This window comes from Mucor velutinosus (assembly GCF_035048745.1).
Source record: "Mucor velutinosus strain NIH1002 chromosome Unknown tig00001563, whole genome shotgun sequence".
In the NCBI taxonomy this organism is placed as follows: Eukaryota; Fungi; Mucoromycota; class Mucoromycetes; order Mucorales; family Mucoraceae; genus Mucor; species Mucor velutinosus.
The window spans coordinates 1-23,757 of record NW_027041904.1 but is presented as its reverse complement, the minus strand read 5'-3'; the positions used below and the strand labels follow the sequence as shown (position 1 = coordinate 23,757).

The 23,757-nt window shown below is 42.4% G+C and overlaps 6 protein-coding genes across 6 annotated transcripts; 2 read left to right on the top strand and 4 right to left on the bottom strand.

Moving 5' to 3' along the window:
* Nucleotides 1-133: 133 nt before the first annotated feature.
* TPK2_8 (cAMP-dependent protein kinase catalytic subunit) lies at nucleotides 134-1,614 on the bottom strand (the record flags this gene model as incomplete). The annotated part of the gene is made up of 2 exons (XM_064827851.1): nucleotides 134-938; nucleotides 1,001-1,614. 2 exons carry the CDS (start codon nucleotides 1,612-1,614, stop codon nucleotides 134-136), a joined length of 1,419 nt encoding a protein of 472 aa, XP_064685053.1.
* Nucleotides 1,615-6,221: 4,607 nt separating this feature from the next.
* ATC70_008603 (uncharacterized protein) lies at nucleotides 6,222-11,339 on the top strand (the record flags this gene model as incomplete). Its single annotated transcript, XM_064827850.1, has 1 exon — nucleotides 6,222-11,339. One exon carries the CDS (start codon nucleotides 6,222-6,224, stop codon nucleotides 11,337-11,339), a length of 5,118 nt encoding a protein of 1,705 aa, XP_064685052.1.
* Nucleotides 11,340-13,272: 1,933 nt separating this feature from the next.
* RAD54 (DNA-dependent ATPase protein rad54) lies at nucleotides 13,273-13,803 on the top strand (the record flags this gene model as incomplete). Its single annotated transcript, XM_064827849.1, has 1 exon — nucleotides 13,273-13,803. The coding sequence occupies one exon, from the start codon at nucleotides 13,273-13,275 to the stop codon at nucleotides 13,801-13,803; it is 531 nt and encodes a 176-aa protein (XP_064685051.1).
* Nucleotides 13,804-14,156: 353 nt separating this feature from the next.
* On the bottom strand, nucleotides 14,157-14,789 carry ATC70_008601 (uncharacterized protein; the record flags this gene model as incomplete). Its single annotated transcript, XM_064827848.1, has 1 exon — nucleotides 14,157-14,789. The coding sequence occupies one exon, from the start codon at nucleotides 14,787-14,789 to the stop codon at nucleotides 14,157-14,159; it is 633 nt and encodes a 210-aa protein (XP_064685050.1).
* A 338-nt stretch (nucleotides 14,790-15,127) lies between these two features.
* ATC70_008600 (uncharacterized protein) lies at nucleotides 15,128-20,769 on the bottom strand (the record flags this gene model as incomplete). Its single annotated transcript, XM_064827847.1, has 2 exons — nucleotides 15,128-19,194; nucleotides 19,254-20,769. The coding sequence occupies 2 exons, from the start codon at nucleotides 20,767-20,769 to the stop codon at nucleotides 15,128-15,130; spliced, it is 5,583 nt and encodes a 1,860-aa protein (XP_064685049.1).
* A 338-nt stretch (nucleotides 20,770-21,107) lies between these two features.
* Nucleotides 21,108-23,359, bottom strand: ATC70_008599 (uncharacterized protein; the record flags this gene model as incomplete). Its single annotated transcript, XM_064827846.1, has 2 exons — nucleotides 21,108-21,789; nucleotides 21,849-23,359. 2 exons carry the CDS (start codon nucleotides 23,357-23,359, stop codon nucleotides 21,108-21,110), a joined length of 2,193 nt encoding a protein of 730 aa, XP_064685048.1.
* Nucleotides 23,360-23,757: the final 398 nt, after the last annotated feature.

Here is a 23,757-nt window from a genome sequence, read left to right as displayed (position 1 = left end):
GTAGTTATTAGGTAATTTTAAATTGCCAATTTCTCGTGCAATTTATAATACGTTTAGTAATTTTATGAATTTTACAGATAATAAAAGTCTCTCTGTTGCCTACAGTATTATAGTTTTAGCTATTCAAACCATTTTATTCGTGTGGAAAACTACACCTCAAATGAGAACATCGATGTTCCCAAAAGAGCACATCCATGTTCTGTGAGAACATCAGTTGGGCCGTAGTGATTTGCACATTATCAGTGAAGAAAGCTACCGGCATCTCATGTCCATAAAGTTCGTATGCTTCTTTCATCTTTTGCAATGAATGCTTCAGATAGATAAAAGACTTTGAGGGGACCAGAACCTGATGTACGATCTCCTCATACTCATTCGTCACGGTGAACAAGGCAGTGAATACACCAGTATCCTCAATTTTAGCGATATGTTTCGGGAATTTGAAAGAGTGATCGCACTTAAGCACCTTGCCGTCAAGAAGCATGGCATGTTTGTCCATCTTTGGCTTGAGTTCCTCGATCATTGCTGCGTACAAAGTCCTGAAATAAGTGGCACTTGGTACATAACCAGCACACCGGTGAGGGTCTTCAAAATTCGAGTAAGGGAGGAACGAATAGTTCCCGAGGAGTCCTTTCTTTTTAGCCAAACATGACAGTAAGTACTGGAGTTCCAGCTGATCATGACGAAGAACATGCAATTCTCGGAGTAACTTTTGGAATCTCTGAGGACCCATTGAGTTTTGCATGCACGGACGAAGGAGATTTGCGACAGTTTTGGAAACACCTCCTTTGCTAGTCAAAACGGCAGGGAATTCCATCTGAAGCTCCTGTGGCAATTGTCGCATAATGATGGGGTCGTGAGATTGCCATGAGTCTTCAAATCCAGGCTTTTTGCATCCAGTCACTGTACATTCGTATCTGCATGACAACAGATAGAAACAACTAAGTTTCATATTAGCAATCAAGCCAACGTGTCAGCCTTTAACTACTCTACTTTTACTTACCTTGCAAGATCAACGATTCTTATAGCATGCGGATCCTTGTTGAAACCTTTGCTTTTCAATGGAGATTTACACCTGGGGCATTCTAAAGACTTGGGCCTGTGTGGAAGCAAGTGATGAGGTAACCACAAAAATACTCGAGGTTGATATAGGCTTTTATTGGGTTCCTCTTTCGCCGGTATCTTCTTCAGCAGTGCAAAATAGGGATTAACTGGCTCCACCCAAAAAGTGTTCCTGTCGTATTCAACAGGACGTCCGTCCTCATGCAAGCGGGCACAAAGAGATTCAAAAAAGTCTCTGTGCTGAGTGTTGAGAGGGAGATCTTGGACAGTATCATTGTCTTCAGCCTCGCAGTTCTCTTCACCCTCTTCTAATCCAGCCTCTTCAGGGACAGAGCGCTCTTCTTGGCTTTCAGGTGTTGATGACTCGCCCTGATTTGAGCTGCTTGAAGGATCAATACTTGTTGCTGCTGCATTGAATTTAGCTACTCGCTTGAAGGCTTGTGTGATTGTAGCTTGATTCGAAATAAAGCCTTCGGTAGCAGAAAATCGAAGGGTAGAAAAGCTTCGTGCTTTTCCTTTGTTTTTATTGTTGCTATGTTTGGTAACTTTCCCCATTACTGTTCACAAAACGCATAAATAAATGAATATAAAAGGGAGAAAGGGGTAAATCAGATTAGGTTTAAAAGTATAGTAAGGCTTTTAAATTTCATATATATTTCTATGGCCGGCCCTAATTTATGATTTTATTGGCCAATATAAACCAATCATTTATCTTATTAGGGCCGGAGTTTTGCCCCAGGTATGTTATCCCCGCCCAAGCTTTGAACAAAAAAATTAGCTGAGGTTGAATCGACTTTGGCAGGCTTCGCTGATGCTGGCCTACCCGAATGCCTTTCTGATGATGACAATGATAATTGCGATATTGACCCAGTGGAGACCATATATTTGAAAGGACAGCTACTTAGTCCAAATATATGTATATATACTTACTTTTGTTCAGAGTTTTCCCCTGTAAATGTGTTTTTTTGCAATGACAATAATCTCTCGCTATTAATTGAATGTCTAAAATCTATGTAATATCTCTGAATTGAAATGTCTTCGGCGAGAGCCCGCAGGGTAACGCCATCATCCAGCGTAGCAAGATCGATCGGCTAGTTGTCTTATACAAGAAATCGAATACATTGTTAGATTTAATTGACATGTCAGGATTGAAAAAAAATGTATGGCGAATGAAGACGATATTCTGTTAGTACGTTAGCCACCCCCGGTGCCCCTCATGGTTTTTGATCGATTTTTGGCCATATTTTTTGAGGATCCTCAAAAAGTTGAAAAAAGGTGTCAGGATTTTACTACGACTCAAGTATAGTTGTTTAGTGTCATTTTGGTGGTTCAGAAAGATCTACATATCAAGATATGAAGGCTGGAAAACTATCCATTTTGATTATGTTTTTGCTGTTATATAACTTATATTTACACAGCATGAACCACATCTTTGGTAGCTAGAAGGGCAGTTCTGCAGCCTGTACAACTTCTAATTCGAGTAGGAGGCATATTGATTTTGGTAAAGCTAATTCATGCAAATTTTGATACTTTATGTTGCTGGTAAGCTTGATAATAATCAATGGAAATGAGCAACCAAATTTGCTGCTTAAACACTATGGTTTTTGCACCTTTGCTTTGCTACGATAAAACCCATTAAGACTAATATTACCAAATATTGAATTAGATGCAATTTCGCTACGCTCGATGACGGTGTTGCCCAGCGAGCTGTCGCGGTAGACATTTCAAATCAGTAATAATAAAAATCTGCTATATAAGTAGATTTTAAACAACCAATTAATAATATAAAATGGGTTATAACAGAGTCAGGAGAGCGATTTATCCATTCGCTGATGTTGCTCTTGAGACGGCAGCATAAAGCTGGTCATAAGTAAATACAGGACTTGCGTAAGATCTGCAGTGAAATTAGGTTAGAGGGATTTCACAAAAAAATATAAAACAATAGTAAAATACAATAATAGAAATCAACTGTATTTTATTTAGTTTTGTGTATAGAATGAACTAAAGATCCTGGAATTGAGTAAAAAAAAGAAGAGCATTAATATATTTGAAACTAGCTTGTAGGATTATTGATGATGGAGAGCAATAGGTGCTGTTATTGCGATATCTGGCAAATGTTGTTGATGTTTGATTTAAAGTGGTAATTAATGCAAGAGCACTGGTCGTAGGGGTCGATTTGAGTAATCTTAATGGGCTTGTTGGATGAGCTATCGTCATAGCATGATATAATGTAATCCTGACAGATTAAGGCATAATGTTTGTTATTGAAGTATAGAGCCCTTTACCTGGGATATTGTGTAACTATGGCATCAGGGCATAGTTGTCAGATTTGAATATGTTTATTATTGATTCCGTTTTATGTGGATAAAGGTAGCATCACTTATTACGACCATCATGAGTTTGATTGGATATATTGTGATCAGGAATGATTTATTCATACGATGTGCGAGATATAAGAGCGCATCTTTGCTTTAGTATGTTTAAATAATTGTTAATGCACATCGGAGCGCTTTCTTTGTAGATTCAAATAGCATTAATTAGAATGAGTGGTATTTGAGGAACTCCGGCTTTCAATAGAATGGCTATTTCATTCCATACAGTACTATTATACAGTACCATGGATTACAGATGTAATCTAAGAACGTGATAAGTCTTTTGAAATTTATTACTCTACATAGTATCGCTTTGAGAAAGACTCATTGGTCCATGCCTTTTTTTTCCTTGACAACTTTTTTGTTTCTCAACGCATTTGACTCTCCGGGACAGGTACTAACCAATGAGAATGTATCGTTGTTGTGTTGCTTATTAATGTTGATTATACGAGCTAACGCAAGCCTAGCGGCAGAGATTCCCAAGCAACAAATACGATCATATAAGACTGTATGAATGGCATTAGACACTGCAAAGTTGTGTGGTAAAAGTCAGAGGTCTTTTTATAATAGAAATAGCAATTTTTTGAGCAGAATTTTAAATTAAGAGGTATCCGTTTGTGCCTCAATTTGATTTATATCTTTTGAACTGATAGTTTATAAGATCATGTAGAAATCCAGCATCCAAGATAAGTGGACCCGGTTGGACCCCTTTTAGTCGGACATTCAAATGGCTTGTAAGGTGAGCTTGAAATGCATATTTGAAGCTCAAAAATTTCCACTTCTTCATCATTAACTCGGAAAGCTGCAAGTAAACTATATTAATTTACTAAGTAGATATTGTAGTCTTCTATCAGACGCATTGGCTTGTATATTTTTTGGAATAATATACTGTTTCTACCTTCAGTAGAACGGCAAAAACTAGAAATTTCGCCTTAGGGTTGAGGTCAAAAAACTGTGATCGAACAATGAATTGGAATAGCTTGCTCAAAATTAGCTCTTTTCGCAAAATTTAAAAACTGAAAGGTGCCCTTTAGTGCCTCAGTTGTGAATCACTTTTTAGTTTGTATATTATTGATAAGAATGCGGAAAAATAAGTATCTGAGGAGAGTGAAGACATTAGAGCAGCCTCCACGCTTGGACTTTACATAGTATTCTAACTGTTGCAGAAGGGCTATAAGTGTCTATAAAGACTAAGGTGTACTTGTTGGGTAAATATGTTTGTGTTGTGCACCAACATGGACAAGTTATGATAATTGAAGTGCGTCTCAGCTAACTAGATGCTGAGGTTCACCACACGCGATACGCGTTGTACAATATAAATTGCTACTTTGGCATTCAGAATTTAGTGTAAATAGGATAACTCTTGTCTTCATTAATAAATATTTAGTTTATGTGTTTGATCTTATTATAGGGCTTTTCTTGTTTTTGTAATAATATCAAACATTTTTTATAAGCTACAAATTATAATTCTTTTATTCTTTGTGCTTAACACTAACACTCCAAAAATTCAAGGTTTTCTTTATTAGTACTCAAATCAGTAAGCTAACAACTTAACACTGATTGTGTAAAGAAAATACTGTAATTCTTATCTTGTATCCTGACTAGAAAAGATACAAATATAGTAATAAAGAAGATTTTTGCAGAAACTTGAAAAGGGACGTATAGAAAATGACTAGACACTAAAACTGAAAAACCTTTATTGAAAGCCATTACGGAATCGTTTTATAAAATTCAAATATCATCGTTCAACAAGTCAACCTTCCTTTAGCAATCAGGAATTAGTAAGATAGAGTTCCTAAACACTTTGTATAACATAGTACATTTCAGGAAGCATCCGGTCAATTGGTTGATTGAGATTAGTGTTCTAGTAATTACAACTTCAGAGCTCAATTAACGATAGCAAGTTTGAACCATATGGATATTCCCAAACATCTACAGCTTAACCCTTATAATTCCTTCCATCATTAAGAATAACAATGAATGTCTTGATCTAACTTAGCTGAATTATGTAGAGCTCATCTAGTCCGATAGGTTCAACATCTCATTCAAACCTATCGAACGGCATAATTAATTGGATATTTTATTGGTTTCCTGTCTAATAAAGCGTCTGAAATTAGAATTTTTTCCTCAGGATTGCGGCCAAGAAGGAGCTACTGCTAGATATATCGATGAAGTAGTATATCTATCTTGAAAATGGTTTCCTCCTTTTGTTGAGGATATAGATCATCTCTGAGAGGCAAATGTATTAAGCGTCGTTTATTACATAAGAGGATCTGAGAATGAGCTGAGATGCATAGTAGAAGCGAGAGGTCTTTATTCAAGCAGCACGAAGGAACATGAGTGGTGCCATCAAATGGCTAATCTATATCCTGGTTCCTAGAGAGTGGTAGCCTATGGTCTTTCGTCCCTGGAAGTGGGTTTCAATTCCGACAAATGTTCTTCCGTCAAAGCTATTAGGAAGAACATTCTATCCTGGATCATCTTTGTTGTTTATCCTTGACTGGTGGTTCATGAGTTCTGATGCAGCACATCCTCGTTACTGGTTCAAGGCTTATACAATTATCCCGCATTCAAGATCAAGGTCCTATTGCTGCGGCACTGTCAAATAACTATAAATACCTTTGATATCTACACTAGTTTTGATCCCTATTCAATCTTGGAATAACATAATAAATATATTCAGTTCTAATTGTATTTACTCTGTCTATATTTTGTTATTCTAAACATTTTTTACAATTAATTACTGTACCTCTATATATTGCATTATATTATCCCAATCCTAAATCAAGAATGTCTGCTGGTTCTGTGTCCTCTAATTCTACTGCTGGTTCAGCAAATGGTTCGATTCAAGTCCCTGGGGCTACTGCGGCTGGTCGTTCTGTTACGCTGGAAGATTTCGATCTCAATCCTTCTATGGATGGTCTTACCGAGGTTCTGTCTCAAGACGGTCAAGTGCTTGATGAAGACGAATTGATGGCTGAACTTGGTGGTGGTTCTTCGGCTTTGTCTGCGTTTGAGCCTCTGGAGAGTGTGAGTGGAGAGGTTGGATCTGGGGGGAAGTCCGCAGCTGAGCCATTGAGTGAGGCGATGGAAGCAAGTGAAGAAGCTTCATTAGAGCATGCGTTGAAGGCATTACGTGAAGAAAATGCGAAATTGTTGAAGGTGGTAGCAACGGCACCTACTGCGAGAGAGCGTCATGAGGCTTTGCGAGTGATTAGCAGCAATAAGGATGCGATTGTGGAATTGCGTAGCTATCGGGATGTGGTCAAGCCCAAGACAAGTGCGATGAGTCGTGGAATGATGCGTAGTGAAAATTTGGCTCTGAATCGTCGCGATTTACCCAAATTCCAGTTGGCTTCTGCAGCGGTGAAGGCTTTTCCCAACGAAGAAGTGTTTGAGAGCGTAGATCATTACTTGCGTACTTTTGAGAGCATCTTGAATTCATCATCGTTGGACTTGGAAGCGCAGTGGGCCAAGTTACTTCCGTTGTGTATGCCCAATGGGGATCGTGCGTGGGTCGACAAGACTTTGTTGAAGTGCAGCTCGTGGTGGGAAGCGAAGCAAGTGTTCTCTAGACGCTTTGGGTCTGCAGTGATTACTCGTCGCAATACGGATTTAGTGTTTACGATGGTGATGAGTGCGTCTGAATCCATTATGGATTACTCGTGTCGATTCCAGCAAGCAGTGTACAATGCGGGCCTCCAGTTGGATGATCCAAGAGTGGCTGATCGCTTCATGGCGTCGTTAATCTTGCCGGTACAAACGGCTGTGCGCATTACCTTGGTGAGAGAACAAGGCACTGAGTCGTGGACAGTGGATCGAATTACCCAAGTGGCGCGCGATGTGTTGGGAGATGACAACCGTTTCTATGCGCATGCAACAGCTTTGCTGCCAGGTGCTGCGGTGAATGAGGTGGGTTCTGCGAGTGAGGATCGTCAAGAGCGTCGTGGGTACCAAAGATCGTCAAGAGGGATGTCATCAAGTGGAAGACGTAACTATGGAGGGTTCAAGCGAGTGGAGAGTAGTGGTGGAACCAAGAAGTATCATTGTAAGCAGCATGGTCCGAATGATTCCCATGGATCTAAGGAGTGTCAGTTTTTGAAGTTCGAGAAGGCCAGGAGTGAAGGCAAATGCGTGAAGTGTTGGAAGCCTTTTGAAAGAGGACATGATTGCGGCACTCGTCGTCCTCCTGGGGTTGGTCCGTCCAACACGGCTCTGAATCATGAGGTCTTCGCGGCAAGTGTGGTTACCAAGGACAATGAGTCGTCGTCCTCGCCAGGGGCATCAGCTTCGAGGGATGCCAATGCAGACGATGCCAATAGTGTCGCTGATCAAGATCAGCTGATGAGTGAGTTGGCTTTCCAATGTAAGTTGCCTAGTGTGAATGTGAACAAAGCAGAAACTAATTACTTTGCGTTGTTGACCCCGTTGTTGATATGTGTAGAATCTAAGAATATCAAGGTCATTGGCAAGGTGGACACCGGGTCCCAAATTAGTTGTATTAGTTTGAAGTTTCTAATAAATGTGCTTAAGATCAAAAAAGTGAGAAAAGTTGATGGGTACCTGAAATTTTTATCCAAGTCTGTGAAGCGAGTGGCAATGACATTTCCATTGAAATTTAAATATGCTAATGGCATTGTATTTGAACATGCATTAGAAGTGGTTCCGTTTGAGCAAGGGTTGGACTTTGATGTCCTGTTGGGAGTGGATGTGTTGCCAAAGATGAATATTGGGCTTACTGGTGTGGCGTTTCGCATCGACAGTGAGCATCAGCATTCAGATGCTACAGAACATAATGAAAGAATGTTTGAGAATATCAATTTGGACTTTGAGGGCAAACATTTAGAGGCGGATAACTCACCTGCGGGTACTGAGGAAGAGCGTCAGGAGTTTAAGACATATATGAGCGAAGCCTTAAAGAGAAATGAAGAGATACCTATCGAGTCGTGTTGTCCATTGCCAGAAGCTATAGTGAAATTACCTACAAAAGAAGGAGCGACGGCGCATCGTCGTCCCTATCCGATTGCTGAGTCGTTGAAGCCTGTAGTAGAGAGACAAATTCAAAAGTGGTTGGATACCAAGACGATCGGACGTTCGAGAATCAATTCGTCCTTTAATAGCCCTTTGCTGGTGGTACCAAAGCGTGACAAGTTGGGAAATGTAGTGGATCATCGTGTGTGTCTGGATGTGCGTTTGTTGAATAGTATTTTGCCACCTCCCTACAATTTCCCAATTCCTTTAGTAAAAGACATCTTTGAGAACTTGAGTGGTATGAAGTATTTTGGGACCACGGATTTGAAGGATGCTTACCACAGATTTCCTATTGAAAAAGAGAGCCAATTTAAATGTAGCTTTAGTTTTAACGGCCAAGGATATTATTTCTTGAAGGCTTGTTTTGGATTATGCCAGCTGCCAAGCCAGTATCAATTTACACTATCTACGTTGCTAGCAGGATTGCAACAAGTGCGTGACGAGTCAGGACGAGTGGTATCTACTACGCAGAATTTTCTAGACGATATCATTATCGCTGGCGTGGATTTTGAGCATTACAAGGTAGCCGTAAAAACGGTGATTGATCGGCTTACAGAGGCAAAATTGATTTTACAGCCGAGCAAGTGCCATTTTATGCAGAGAAAGGTGCGGTTGTTAGGCTTTGTGGTCGATGAAAAGGGCATCCGAGTAGACAAATCCAAATGTACAAATGTGGCGAATTGGCCTGTACCCTCAACCAAGAAACAAGTGCAGCAGTTCATGGGATTAGTGAATTATTTGCGTTCACATATTCCAATGATCTATAGAGTGGCGGCTCCGATCACGGACCTCATTAAAGACAACAAGAATGTGATGAAGCACTGGACGAATCAACATACAGAGTGTTTTGAGGCAATTAAGAAGATATTGCAAGCGGATTTGTTGATCAATTACCCAGATTTCGACAAGGAATTTATTATTGCGTGTGATGCCAGTTTGTATGGAGTAGCGGCTGTGATTTACCAAGAAGATGACAAGGGGCGTCATAGGTATGTGGGTTTTATTTCAAGCACACTGAGTCCAGCGCAGCGTCGTTGGTCCACAACGAAGCGAGAATTGTATGCGATTGTGTTGGCGTTGCGGAAGTTTCAAACGTACATTTATGGGCGTGCGTTCCGGGTACTGACAGATCATCGAGCATTAGTGTATTTGCATTCTCAGAAAGTGGTAAACCCTATGATGGCTGGATGGATTGAGACTATCCTAGATTTTACATTTGAAGTCGTGCATTTACCAGGAGCAATGAACATTTTTCCGGATTTATTGAGCAGACTATATCCACCTGTGGAGAATGAGAGTACGCAGTTAATAGTGGAGGAAAGTGAAGAGCGTAGTCGGGAGAGACATGAGCAAAATCGCAAGAATCGTGGTGCAAAAAATATGATTAAGAAGAAGCGGTATAGCAAAGATCAAGCAGTAAATATCTTTGCCACACAAGTGATTGAAAATGCGAAGGAAGATCTTGATTACATGACACCTCCTGAGGAAGAGCGAGATGAGATTTTACAAGAGATTCACATGTTTGGGCATTATGGCGCACAGGCGATTGTGAGAGAATTGCACTCGCAAGGGTTGCATTGGGCTAATGTGTATGAAGATGCTAAGAGGTTGGTCAGTAGCTGTCCAGAATGTCAGAAGCACAATATTGCAAAGAGAGGGTGGCATCCGCTCAAGAATGTAGTTTCGCTTCAGCCGATGTCGCATGTGTCAGTGGATTTGGGTGGCCCAATGACGATGACCTTTGATGGATATGTGTATATAATGGTTGTCACAGATCTGTGTACCAAGTATGTGATTGTGCGCCCATTAAAGTCGAAGGAAGCAACGAGCATTGCTAGAGAATTGATTAAGGTGTTTGGGGATTACTCATTTCCTATTATTATGCAGAGCGATCATGGTGGGGAATTCGAGAATCACTTGCTTCAGGCAATCAGTGAGAACCTAGGTTTGCAGCGCAACTATTCTACCCCATACGCAGCCAGAGGTAATGGGAGTGCGGAGGCGAGTGTGAAAATTGTGATGAATACGCTGAGAAAAATGTGTAACTCTAATGCGCGAGAATGGAGCGATTACCTTCCAATTGTGCAGCTTTGTTGTAATCGTTACATCAAGAATAAGTCGATGACTTCGCCGTTCTCGCTGATGTTTGCCAGGCGAGTTACACTGCCAGAGGATTATGCCAACAAAGACAAATACTTGATCCCTAAGGATATCACGTCAGTAAAAGAGCTTGAAGAGCGTATTGACTACATGCACAAGGTGGTATTTCCAGCGATCAATGAACGAGAGGCCAAGATGAATGCGATTATGCAGAAGAGGTTTAATGACAAGCATATGCTCGTGGACATTCCAGTGGGTGCTCATGTGATGGTAAAGATACGTCAACGACCAAGCAAGTTGAGTCCCATTTATGATGGTCCATATACGGTCATTCGTAGAAATCAAGGCGGGTCATACGAGTTGAAGGATGAAATGAATGAGATTCTTCATCGCAACTATGTACCATCCGAGCTAAAGGTGGTGAACATAGATGAAAAGGCCATTGATGATGAGTATTTCGAAATTGAGGCGATTCGAGATCATAGGGGCAAAGCAGCGAATCGTGAGTATCTCATCAAATGGAAGGGCTATGGTGAACGCATGTGTTCGTGGATAACTGCAGAAGATGTATCGGATCCCCATATTTTGCAAAGATATTGGCAAAAGCATGTGCAGCTGCAGAAGCAAGAAGAAGGGCGCATCCGAGAGCGAGTGGCTCAAATGCCGAGTAAGCAACAGAGGAAACGCGCTGCCACTGGGGAAGCAGATCAGGCGGGGGCTCCTCAATCCCCAGCGAAGCGGCGTCGGGCCACTTATGTTAGGAAGAAGACAGGATAAGTGGGAAGGTGAGCGACAGTGGGGACGAGGTAAGAGTGGTGATCGAGAGGGTGTTGTCATGTGTTGTGGTAGCAGTGTACCTTTTTACCTGATCATTGTTTTTTTTCCCATTGGGTTTTACATTGATTGGGATGTTTTAATGGCCATTGTTCCGAATTCATGATAACACATAGGAAGTATTTCAACGAGCCAAGCTTGTGTGATCTATCTCCTGTGATGTAGTGTTTATCGAATCGACAATTCTTGCAGTATTATCGATTCTGGTGGGGACGAATGTTGAGGATATAGATCATCTCTGAGAGGCAAATGTATTAAGCGTCGTTTATTACATAAGAGGATCTGAGAATGAGCTGAGATGCATAGTAGAAGCGAGAGGTCTTTATTCAAGCAGCACGAAGGAACATGAGTGGTGCCATCAAATGGCTAATCTATATCCTGGTTCCTAGAGAGTGGTAGCCTATGGTCTTTCGTCCCTGGAAGTGGGTTTCAATTCCGACAAATGTTCTTCCGTCAAAGCTATTAGGAAGAACATTCTATCCTGGATCATCTTTGTTGTTTATCCTTGACTGGTGGTTCATGAGTTCTGATGCAGCACATCCTCGTTACTGGTTCAAGGCTTATACAATTATCCCGCATTCAAGATCAAGGTCCTATTGCTGCGGCACTGTCAAATAACTATAAATACCTTTGATATCTACACTAGTTTTGATCCCTATTCAATCTTGGAATAACATAATAAATATATTCAGTTCTAATTGTATTTACTCTGTCTATATTTTGTTATTCTAAACACCTTTAATATACGTTAAAAGAAAAACAAGAGAGCTTTGTAGAACCAGTGGATATTATTAGAAGTTGCAGGTACTGCAATGGCGAGGTAATGAGCATCAACACTGTAATGAAATAGCCACCCAAACGCAACTTGATTGAAAACCGAAATTCATCAAATAGCACTCATTCAAATTCATGCTATTTGAATCTATTAATAAACGCGCTTAAGTGTACATCAACAACCATTTAAACATACTAAAGATACACGCTTATATCGCAAATCGTGTGAATGAATCACTCCTGATCACAGTGTATTCAATTACACCCATGATGGTCGTAATAGGAGATGTTATCTTTATCCAAACAAAATCAAATCAATAGCAAGCATAATCAAATATGACAACTATGCCCTGCTGCCATAGTTGCACAACATCCCAGATAAAGGATTCCATACTTCAATAACAAACATCACACTTTAAACCATCAAGGTTACATTAAATCATGCTATGACGATAGCTCACCCAAGCCCATCAAGGTTACTCAAATCGACCCTTATGGCCAGTGCTCTTGCATTGATTACCACTGTAAATCAAACATCCACAACATTTGCCAGATATCGCAATAGCAGAACCTATTGCTCTCTATCATCACTAATCCTACAAGCTAGTTGCAAATGTATAAATACTCTTCTTTTTTTACTCAATTCCAGGATCTTCAGTTCATCTTATACACAAATAAAATACAGTTGATTTCTATTGTATTTTACTATTGCTTTATTTTTTTTATGAAATCTATTCAAACCTGATTTCACTGCAAAGACTAAGTTTGGTACACTCTGCTCGAGAATAGCAAATATAACTGTAACTGTGTGGTTCCGTAATTAAAAATTACCGTGCTTTCAGATCCACCACTATCACCTTGACTAGTATTGACGCCCGTAGACCCACCACCAACAGCACTAGACAAGGATTTGAGATTCAGTGAGAGTAGATTGTGAGCGGAAATGAGACATCTCTTGCAAGCAAAGAATATCCAGAAGGAGAGAGACTGAGAGCGGAGATAAAATAAAACTGTTTGAATGTTGTAGGATTATACTGCGTGAACAAGCTACGCGTATTCAAGGAGCCAATCTTCATACCTAATTTTGTATTCATTGAGCCCTATGGGCATCTTAGCCCTGAGAGGCATGTGGCCATCAGTTTTGCTATTCTTGATACCACGAACACCAGCACCATTATTAAGGACACCAAAAATGGCTACCCTTAGCATCAACGCCACCAGTAGAGGAAGAAGAGACACCCTTCTTGAGTTCAGTCTTGTAACCAGAAACACTAGAAACTTGATTGATCTTGACATCCGTAACTTGATGTTTGCGCTGGATATCTTAGCACAGCATAGTCCGACCCATCACTTCCTCACGGTTATCAACCTGCATGATATGGCAATACTGTTTGGCGCGTACTTTAAGAAGACCAAACCCTTGACCTTCGATTTACCTGCACCAGCCAACACCGCTTCATCTTCTTCCATATCGTCATGCAGCTCGTCTGTTGAAAAATTCTCCCCTGATGATCCATGTTCTTATCTCGCTGCTGCTCTTCCTCCAAATCCGATTCAGGAATATCAACATCCTCATCATTCTTACCCTGTCCAAACTTCTCCTGATCAATATGATCCATCACCAGGGTGCTAATAAAGATACACTTTAATACAAAAAAAAACAAAAAAAAGATCCATCACCAGGTCGGCTGCATCACGTGCTTTCTGGACCTTTTGCGATCCCTCAGATGGCTCAGCCAGCTTCCTCTTCTTGAGATAATCTGCCTGCTTACCCTCAGGAGAGAAACGCATCATGTGCCCTTGCTTATTGCACCTAAAGCAACGACGTCTAGCCAATTCAGGACATTTGGCGCGAACATGATCGCTGTGTTGACAGAAATGACAAACAGGTGGAGCACCTTGATAAGTCGCTGGCACAAAACAGTCAAATTCGCTCAGATAGAGCATTCTATCTAGGGGCTTGGCCTCCTGCCACTCATCCCCTACCTAAAATCCAACAGAAGTACCCAAAATCACCGAAAGTTTACCATCAAAGTAACCACGGTGAGTAAACTTCTTCACTTGCAGTACCTTACCAAAGTACGACAAGGACTCCATAAGATCCGACAAAAAAGTGGTCTTGTCCACCATACGCATAAGTGTAAACCGCACATGCTTGACATCCCCAAATTCAGCACTTTCCTTGGAGGTAGACGCTTTGTACACTACACCTTGTACATTCACCCCTTCACGCATAGCCACTTGTGCATGCTCCACCTGAGCAAACCTGGCTTCAATCAGCAGAGAACCATCAGCACGAGAATCATACAAACTAAGAGGTCGAAATTCCACGTCAGGTGAGATTTGGTCTTGAATCATTTTGTAAGCGGCAACACGATCAGGAAACAAAGTTTTCTGAAACGTGAACAGAACAGAACCAGAAGAAAGGGATTGCTGAATAATCGCCATAGCCTTGCTTGCCAAAATTTGACCCTTCAGGTCATCATCTTCATAGAGAACAGTACCCACCAGTGGTACATCAGTTGGATTGTCCAATCGTCGCTTGTTGGGTTGGAGAAATCGACCCACCTTTTGACGTGAAGCTCTTTGAGCCCAAGTAAATTCAGATTGGGAAGACATGGAGTGTAACAGACGTAGAGTGTAACTTGTAATCTAGAGTGTAACTAAGTCGCGTTGTTGAAAAAGTAGTGAAGAAGACGAATTCGACGAAAAATTGTTGAATCGATCTGAAATCAAGATATGTTGTAGAGCTGAAATGGATGTATCTAAATATACTTGGATGCAAGATGGATGTATCCTAGTTGTCGAGATATCGTTGTTCAAAGATGGCGTAATCGAAAACTTTTAAAAAGTGATGAATACGCGAAAGAGCCTCTTAGAAAGTGATGAATACGCGAAAGAGCCTGCCTTTTTTTTTTTGTATTAAAGTGTATCTTTATTAGCTTTAAATTTATAATCTATACAGTAATTACAGGCAAGGCCAAGGTGCCAGCTTGAACACTTGCCAAAGAAAGAGAAGAAAAGAGTGTACTATGGTCTTGACGGACCATGTTGATAGCAGCAGAAGCTATCCAAGGCTCCTCGTCTATGACGCATCGCCAATGATACTTCCAAAGTGTACTGTAAGCAGCACCAAGAGCAATCAGAACATCCTCATCGATCACCAACAAATCCGAACCACTACAAAAGGTAGTCAGCGCCAACCAAATAGAAGAAGCAGAGGGGAGTAGCTCTTGAAGTGACAACAAAGAGACTACATCCTGCCAGAAAAATGACTTGACATGGCAACCCACCACGAAATGGTAAAGGTCCTCTGTAGCAAAACCACAAAGAGCACAAGCAGGAGACAGAACTTTTGTAGGCATAATCTTATGACACCACGAGCGGTGCGGGACACGGTCATGTAGCAATCGCCACCAAGGTGTGAAAGCCTTTGCAGGCATTTCCAGGGACCAGAAAAGACGCCACAAAGCAGGAGACAGCAACAAATGGGCAGGCAACTTCAAGGGAGGACCCATACGAGAGGTAATGGTACCCTTTGCAGGGTGCCAATACCTTCGCAAAGCACCAAGAGAGAGACGAGCAACCGGAGCAGCAGAACGAGACGAGTTGGAGACAGTCCAATGTGTACAATCTGGCATCCAAGAGGTAGCACCATCAGAACGGGGCATAGCAAAATAGTCTGCTTGAGACAAGACTATCTTACTATCCATGACAGGCGGGAATACCAGAGAGACAGGACCACGATCACGGTTCAAGGCAAGAAAAACAGGGCGCAAAACACGAGATGACCAAGCAAGATGAGAGGTGACACCATCAACTATACCTAGATCAGGTTGCCAGAAAGAGACATCCGACACCAAGAAACGAGGATCAAGAGATGATGGATCACGAGGAGGACGAACAGAAGGCACAGTACTGAGTACAGAACACAAGGGAAGATCAAGAAACCACCTAGCAGACCAACCAGAGGAAGGAACTAACTTTGGCAATCTCAACAGAAGCTTTCCGAGATGTTTTAGAACAGGCACAGAAGACACACGAGACTGGTAAAGACCAGGAAAACAAAACCACGGCAAGATGGACTTATGACCAGTGTAAACTTGAAAGGCATACACCAACCAAGAGGAGACAAAATCATTAGGAGAGGGTGGACGCAACAAACGTTGCAAATAGACAAGATGCAAAGCTAAGCTTTGATCTGCTATATCCACGAGACCAACACCACCAAACTTGCGGGGGAGACACAAAGTAGACCAAGCAACACCAGGGCGAAAGGACACCAGATACTCACGGACCACCGTAGTGAGAGACTTCAACCACGACGCAGTAGTAGCACCACCAGGAACAACACGCAACAAATGATATACCTTTGACAACAGTAACGAGTTAGCCACTAGTCCTGCTCCCCTAATGGAGAGATTCCTTTGTTTCATCAAGTTACTGTGTCGCTGGACCTTCACCAAGACACCATCAAGATAGTCTTGAAGTTGACTTTCAGTATGATACAAGGGATAACCCAAGTAACGTACTGCACCACGAGAGTGAGCGTCATGCCACTGGAGACCAGTAGAATCAGCCAAAGCAACCCAAGCAGAGTGTGACACACCAGACAACGACACCAACACTGTCTTGCTGATATTGACTTTCGCATTAGATGCTCGGCCATACAGATCAAGAACAGACAACAACACAGACCACTCTTCTGGCGAAGACAAAAACACCTCAAGATCATCCGCATAGCTTAGAATCTTGACAGGAGGAGGAGCAACAGAGCCACTGACAAAGTCCAAAGTCCAATTCCGGGAACCAGTACCATGATCCACACGAACTTCAACCGGTGAAGGCTTCCATTTACGTGGGATATTAACAGGAGACAGAGTAACACCAGAAAGACCAGGACAAGCAAGGAGAGAACGAAGCAAAGGCTCAAATGCCAGATTGAATAGCAATGGAGACAGAGGATCACCTTGACGAAGACCTCGCAATTGAGGTACAGGAGCACCAAGCCAACCATTGATAGACACTGAAATCTTGGTTCCAAAGAACAAAGAAGACAGACAAGACACCAACTCACCAGGAAAACCAAACCGGAGCAACACACGACAAAGATATTCAGGATGAACCCGATCATACGCCTTCTCTTGATCCAACAAAACAGCCACTTGAGGTAAATCAGGAGCAACAACACGCAAGTGAGACATCAACAACTGATTTAACCAGCCATTGTCAGAGATCAGACGATGAGGGAGAAAACCAGTTTGATAAGGGTTGATTAACTTTGGCAACACTTTGTTCATACGATTAGCAATGAGCTTTGTAAATAACTTGGCATCACTGTTAATTAAGGACAAAGGTCTCCAGTTAACCAACAACTGAGGGTCACCCTTCTTGAACAATAAGACCATACGAGTTTGCTGCCACGAAGGAGGAAACACACCAGAAAAAGCTGCACCCAACACATCCACAAGCAAGTCAAGAAAATCAGTAGAAACACCAGCAAGATATTGATACAATTCAAAAGGCAAACCGTCAAGACCAGGACTTTTAGACTTGGGAGCATGAGTGAGCAGAGACAACAAAACCTCGCGAGTTGGAAGTTCCATTAGCATATCACCATCCAAAGATGATAGACGTACATCAGTTGGAACATTCCCCAGGAGAGTATCGATAGCTTCAGCATCGACAGCATCAGGGGTATATAGCCTTTGGTAAAAACCTTGTGCCTCCCTGTTGATAGCTGCTGCTTCCACCAAGATATCTCCAGTAGTAGAGCACTTTAAGGATTGAATTGTCTGTTGAGACTCTCGCACCTTGATCGAACGATAGAAATACTTGTTGCTACGTTCTCCCTGTTCTAACCAACGAGTGGCAGAGCGAAGCATATTCTGACTAGTCTCTTTCTGTATCTGATTCTCAATCAAAACTTCTAGTTGCCTGACCTGCTGCTCAGCATCACCTGTAGCAGTAGACACTCTGTCAGTTTGATCAATAGCATTCCTAGTCTCAACACCTGATACAGACGTTGACAGAGCCCTAATACGTTCCAGTTGAAGCGTAAAAACTTTGTTCTTGAATCGTGCTTTCATGCTTCTAGTGTACTTTTGTGCACAGCACTTTAGTAACAACTTGAAGGATTCCCATCTAGCCACCGTGCTTTCAGAGTCACCACTACTACCTTGACTAGTATTGACACCCTTAGACCCACCACCAACAGCACCAGAGAAGAACAATGACACCGTGGCATTCAACAACGCAACAAATTCCTTATCATCAAGCAGAGTTGGATTAAACCGCCAACTACCAGGACCAATACTAGCTGTCGCAGGCAACATTTCAACAGTCAAAAGAGAGTGATCCGTCCACCTACTGGGCATATATAGTAACTGACTATTAGTCAAACGAGGAGCAAGAGAAGAGTGACCAAAGATGTAATCAATACAAGTATTGCTCTTTGGAAACGTAGCTAAACCATCCGGATGACAATTGACAAAGTGAGTACGCAACCAGTGAACAAAAGGAGCGACATCGGCTTGACGAGAAGTAGACAAAGAGTGCAAGTGAATGTTGAAATCACCCATAACCATCCAAGGTGTGTTGAACACATCAGACCAAACAGAAAGAGAGAGAAAATCAGAGATAAATGAAGGACGGTCAGAAGACTGCGCTGGACCATAGATGTTGGCCACTTTGCACAAAACATTGCTTGAGGCATCTACGACAGATGCAACAAGACAACGTTCATCCAACAATACCTCCGTATCCACCAGGGAAAACCGAGAATTAAGACATATAATAGCACAGTGTTTAGACACAACGAGAGAACAATTAGGAAAAGCAAAAGAAAAGGAACGGACTTGAGATTCAGTAAGAGTAGATTGAGAGCGGAAATGAGATACCTCTTGCAAGCAAAGGATATCCAGATGGAGAGAGGAGGAGCGAAGATAAGATGAAAACTCTTTGAAATTTGTAGGATTAGACTGCATGAACAAGCTACGCGTGTTCAAGGAGCCAATCTTGATGCCTAATTTTGTACTCATTGAGCCCTACGGGCGTCTTGCTTAGTCTTGAGAGGCAATTTACCATTGTTCTTGCTATTCTTGACAACACCAGAAACACCACCAGAAACACCACCGGAAGCAACACCAGAAGCAACACCAGACTTGTTATCCTTAGCACCAGTACCAGAAGAAACACCACCAGAGTTACCCAGCTTGCTACCACTGTTTACACCAGCACCAGTAGTACCTTTCAGGTTTGCATTGAACTCCATTCTTTTGCGCTGAGCAAGATCCTTCAACTTGGTCAAATTCAACATCTCCTCAGGCGAGTCAATGTTCATATTCACAGCCACCTCAGCAGACGCATACTTGGAGTAGGCAGAACCACGCACGGTATCCAGCTTCTTGGGAGCTCCAGCAAGCACAATCTTGTCGTCCTCCATGTCCTCATCCTCATTCATACTTACCTGGTGGTTATCTTCACTCAGAAGATCCAAATCCTCGTTACCAGTGGACTCATCATTTTCAGATTCGTCAACACTTTCACCCTGAAGAGATTCATCCTCGACTACACGATAGTCGAGTTCTTCTTCTTCTACCTTCTCCACCTCCTTACCTAGGCCTAATTTTTCCTTCTCAATATACTCCATCAATTCCACAGTGTTCTTACGAGCCAGAGTGACATCCTCAGAATCCTCAGAATGATGGTGAACTTTGTGCTTCTTGGTGAAATTTGCAGACTGAACCTCCTTTTCAGGGCTAAAACGCAACATGTGCCCTTGCTTATTGCACCTAAAGCAACGACGTCTAGCCAATTCAGGACATTTGGCGCGAACATGACCGCTGTGTTGACAGAAATGACAAACAGGTGGAGCACCTTGGTAAGTCGCTGGCACAAAACAGTCAAATTCGCTCAGATAGAGCATTCTATCTAGGGGCTTGGCCTCCTGCCACTCATCCCCTACCTGAAATCCAACAGAAGTATCCAAAATCACCGAAAGTTTACCCTCAAAGTAACCACGGTGAGTAAACTTCTTCACTTGCAGTACCTTACCAAAGTACGACAAGGACTCCATAAGATCCGACAAAAAAGTGGTCTTGTCCACCATACGCATAAGTGTAAACCGCACATGCTTGACATCCCCAAATTCAGCACTTTCCTTGGAGGTAGACGCTTTGTACACTACACCTTGTACATTCACCCCTTCACGCATAGCCACTTGTGCATGCTCCACCTGAGCAAACCTGGCTTCAATCAGCAGAGAACCATCAGCACGAGAATCATACAAACTAAGAGGTCGAAATTCCACGTCAGGTGAGATTTGGTCTTGAATCATTTTGTAAGCGGCAACACGATCAGGAAACAAAGTTTTCTGAAACGTGAACAGAACAGAACCAGAAGAAAGGGATTGCTGAATAATCGCCATAGCCTTGCTTGCCAAAATTTGACCCTTCAGGTCATCATCTTCATAGAGAACAGTACCCACCAGTGGTACATCAGTTGGATTGTCCAATCGTCGCTTGTTGGGTTGGAGAAATCGACCCACCTTTTGACGTGAAGCTCTTTGAGCCCAAGTAAATTCAGATTGGGAAGACATGGAGTGTAACAGACGTAGAGTGTAACTTGTAATCTAGAGTGTAACTAAGTCGCGTTGTTGAAAAAGTAGTGAAGAAGACGAATTCGACGAAAAATTGTTGAATCGATCTGAAATCAAGATATGTTGTAGAGCTGAAATGGATGTATCTAAATATACTTGGATGCAAGATGGATGTATCCTAGTTGTCGAGATATCGTTGTTCAAAGATGGCGTAATCGAAAACTTTTAAAAAGTGATGAATACGCGAAAGAGCCTCTTAGAAAGTGATGAATACGCGAAAGAGCCTGCCTTTTTTTTTTTGTATTAAAGTGTATCTTTATTAGCTTTAAATTTATAATCTATACAGTAATTACAGGCAAGGCCAAGGTGCCAGCTTGAACACTTGCCAAAGAAAGAGAAGAAAAGAGTGTACTATGGTCTTGACGGACCATGTTGATAGCAGCAGAAGCTATCCAAGGCTCCTCGTCTATGACGCATCGCCAATGATACTTCCAAAGTGTACTGTAAGCAGCACCAAGAGCAATCAGAACATCCTCATCGATCACCAACAAATCCGAACCACTACAAAAGGTAGTCAGCGCCAACCAAATAGAAGAAGCAGAGGGGAGTAGCTCTTGAAGTGACAACAAAGAGACTACATCCTGCCAGAAAAATGACTTGACATGGCAACCCACCACGAAATGGTAAAGGTCCTCTGTAGCAAAACCACAAAGAGCACAAGCAGGAGACAGAACTTTTGTAGGCATAATCTTATGACACCACGAGCGGTGCGGGACACGGTCATGTAGCAATCGCCACCAAGGTGTGAAAGCCTTTGCAGGCATTTCCAGGGACCAGAAAAGACGCCACAAAGCAGGAGACAGCAACAAATGGGCAGGCAACTTCAAGGGAGGACCCATACGAGAGGTAATGGTACCCTTTGCAGGGTGCCAATACCTTCGCAAAGCACCAAGAGAGAGACGAGCAACCGGAGCAGCAGAACGAGACGAGACGAGTTGGAGACAGTCCAATGTGTACAATCTGGCATCCAAGAGGTAGCACCATCAGAACGGGGCATAGCAAAATAGTCTGCTTGAGACAAGACTATCTTACTATCCATGACAGGCGGGAATACCAGAGAGACAGGACCACGATCACGGTTCAAGGCAAGAAAAACAGGGCGCAAAACACGAGATGACCAAGCAAGATGAGAGGTGACACCATCAACTATACCTAGATCAGGTTGCCAGAAAGAGACATCCGACACCAAGAAACGAGGATCAAGAGATGATGGATCACGAGGAGGACGAACAGAAGGCACAGTACTGAGTACAGAACACAAGGGAAGATCAAGAAACCACCTAGCAGACCAACCAGAGGAAGGAACTAACTTTGGCAATCTCAACAGAAGCTTTCCAAGATGTGTTAGAGCAGGCACAGAAGACACACGAGACTGGTAAAGACCAGGAAAACAAAACCACGGCAAGATGGACTTATGACCAGTGTAAACTTGAAAAGCGTACACCAACCAAGAGGAGACAAAATCACTGGGAGAGGGTGGACGCAACAAACGTTGCAAATAGACAAGATGCAAAGCTAAGCTTTGATCTGCTATATCCACGAGACCAACACCACCAAACTTGCGGGGGAGACACAAAGTAGACCAAGCAACACCAGGGCGAAAGGACACCAGATACTCACGGACCACCGTAGTGAGAGACTTCAACCACGACGCAGTAGTAGCACCACCAGGAACAACACGCAACAAATGATATACCTTTGACAACAGTAACGAGTTAGCCACTAGTCCTGCTCCCCTAATGGAGAGATTCCTTTGTTTCATCAAGTTACTGTGTCGCTGGACCTTCACCAAGACACCATCAAGATAGTCTTGAAGTTGACTTTCAGTATGATACAAGGGATAACCCAAGTAACGTACTGCACCACGAGAGTGAGCGTCATGCCACTGGAGACCAGTAGAATCAGCCAAAGCAACCCAAGCAGAGTGTGACACACCAGACAACGACACCAACACTGTCTTGCTGATATTGACTTTCGCATTAGATGCTCGGCCATACAGATCAAGAACAGACAACAACACAGACCACTCTTCTGGCGAAGACAAAAACACCTCAAGATCATCCGCATAGCTTAGAATCTTGACAGGAGGAGGAGCAACAGAGCCACTGACAAAGTCCAAAGTCCAATTCCGGGAACCAGTACCATGATCCACACGAACTTCAACCGGTGAAGGCTTCCATTTACGTGGGATATTAACAGGAGACAGAGTAACACCAGAAAGACCAGGACAAGCAAGGAGAGAACGAAGCAAAGGCTCAAATGCCAGATTGAATAGCAATGGAGACAGAGGATCACCTTGACGAAGACCTCGCAATTGAGGTACAGGAGCACCAAGCCAACCATTGATAGACACTGAAATCTTGGTTCCAAAGAACAAAGAAGACAGACAAGACACCAACTCACCAGGAAAACCAAACCGGAGCAACACACGACAAGATATTTCAGGATGAACCCGATCATACGCCTTCTCTTGATCCAACAAAACAGCCACTTGAGGTAAATCAGGAGCAACAACACGCAAGTGAGACATCAACAACTGATTTAACCAGCCATTGTCAGAGACAGACGATGAGGAGAAAACCAGTTTGATAAGGGTTGATTAACTTTGGCAACACTTTGTTCATACGAATTAGCAATGAGCTTTGTAAATAACTTGGCATCACTGTAATTAAGGACAAAGGTCTCCAGTTAACCAACAACTGAGGGTCACCCTTCTTGAACAATAAGACCATACGAGTTTGTTGCCACGAAGGAGGAAACACACCAGAAAAGCTGCACCCAACACATCCACAAGCAAGTCAAGAAAATCAGTAGAAACACCAGCAAGATATTGATACAATTCAAAAGGCAAACCGTCAAGACCAGGACTTTTTAGACTTGGGAGCATGAGTGAGCAGAGACAATAAAACATCGCGAGTTGTTCCATTA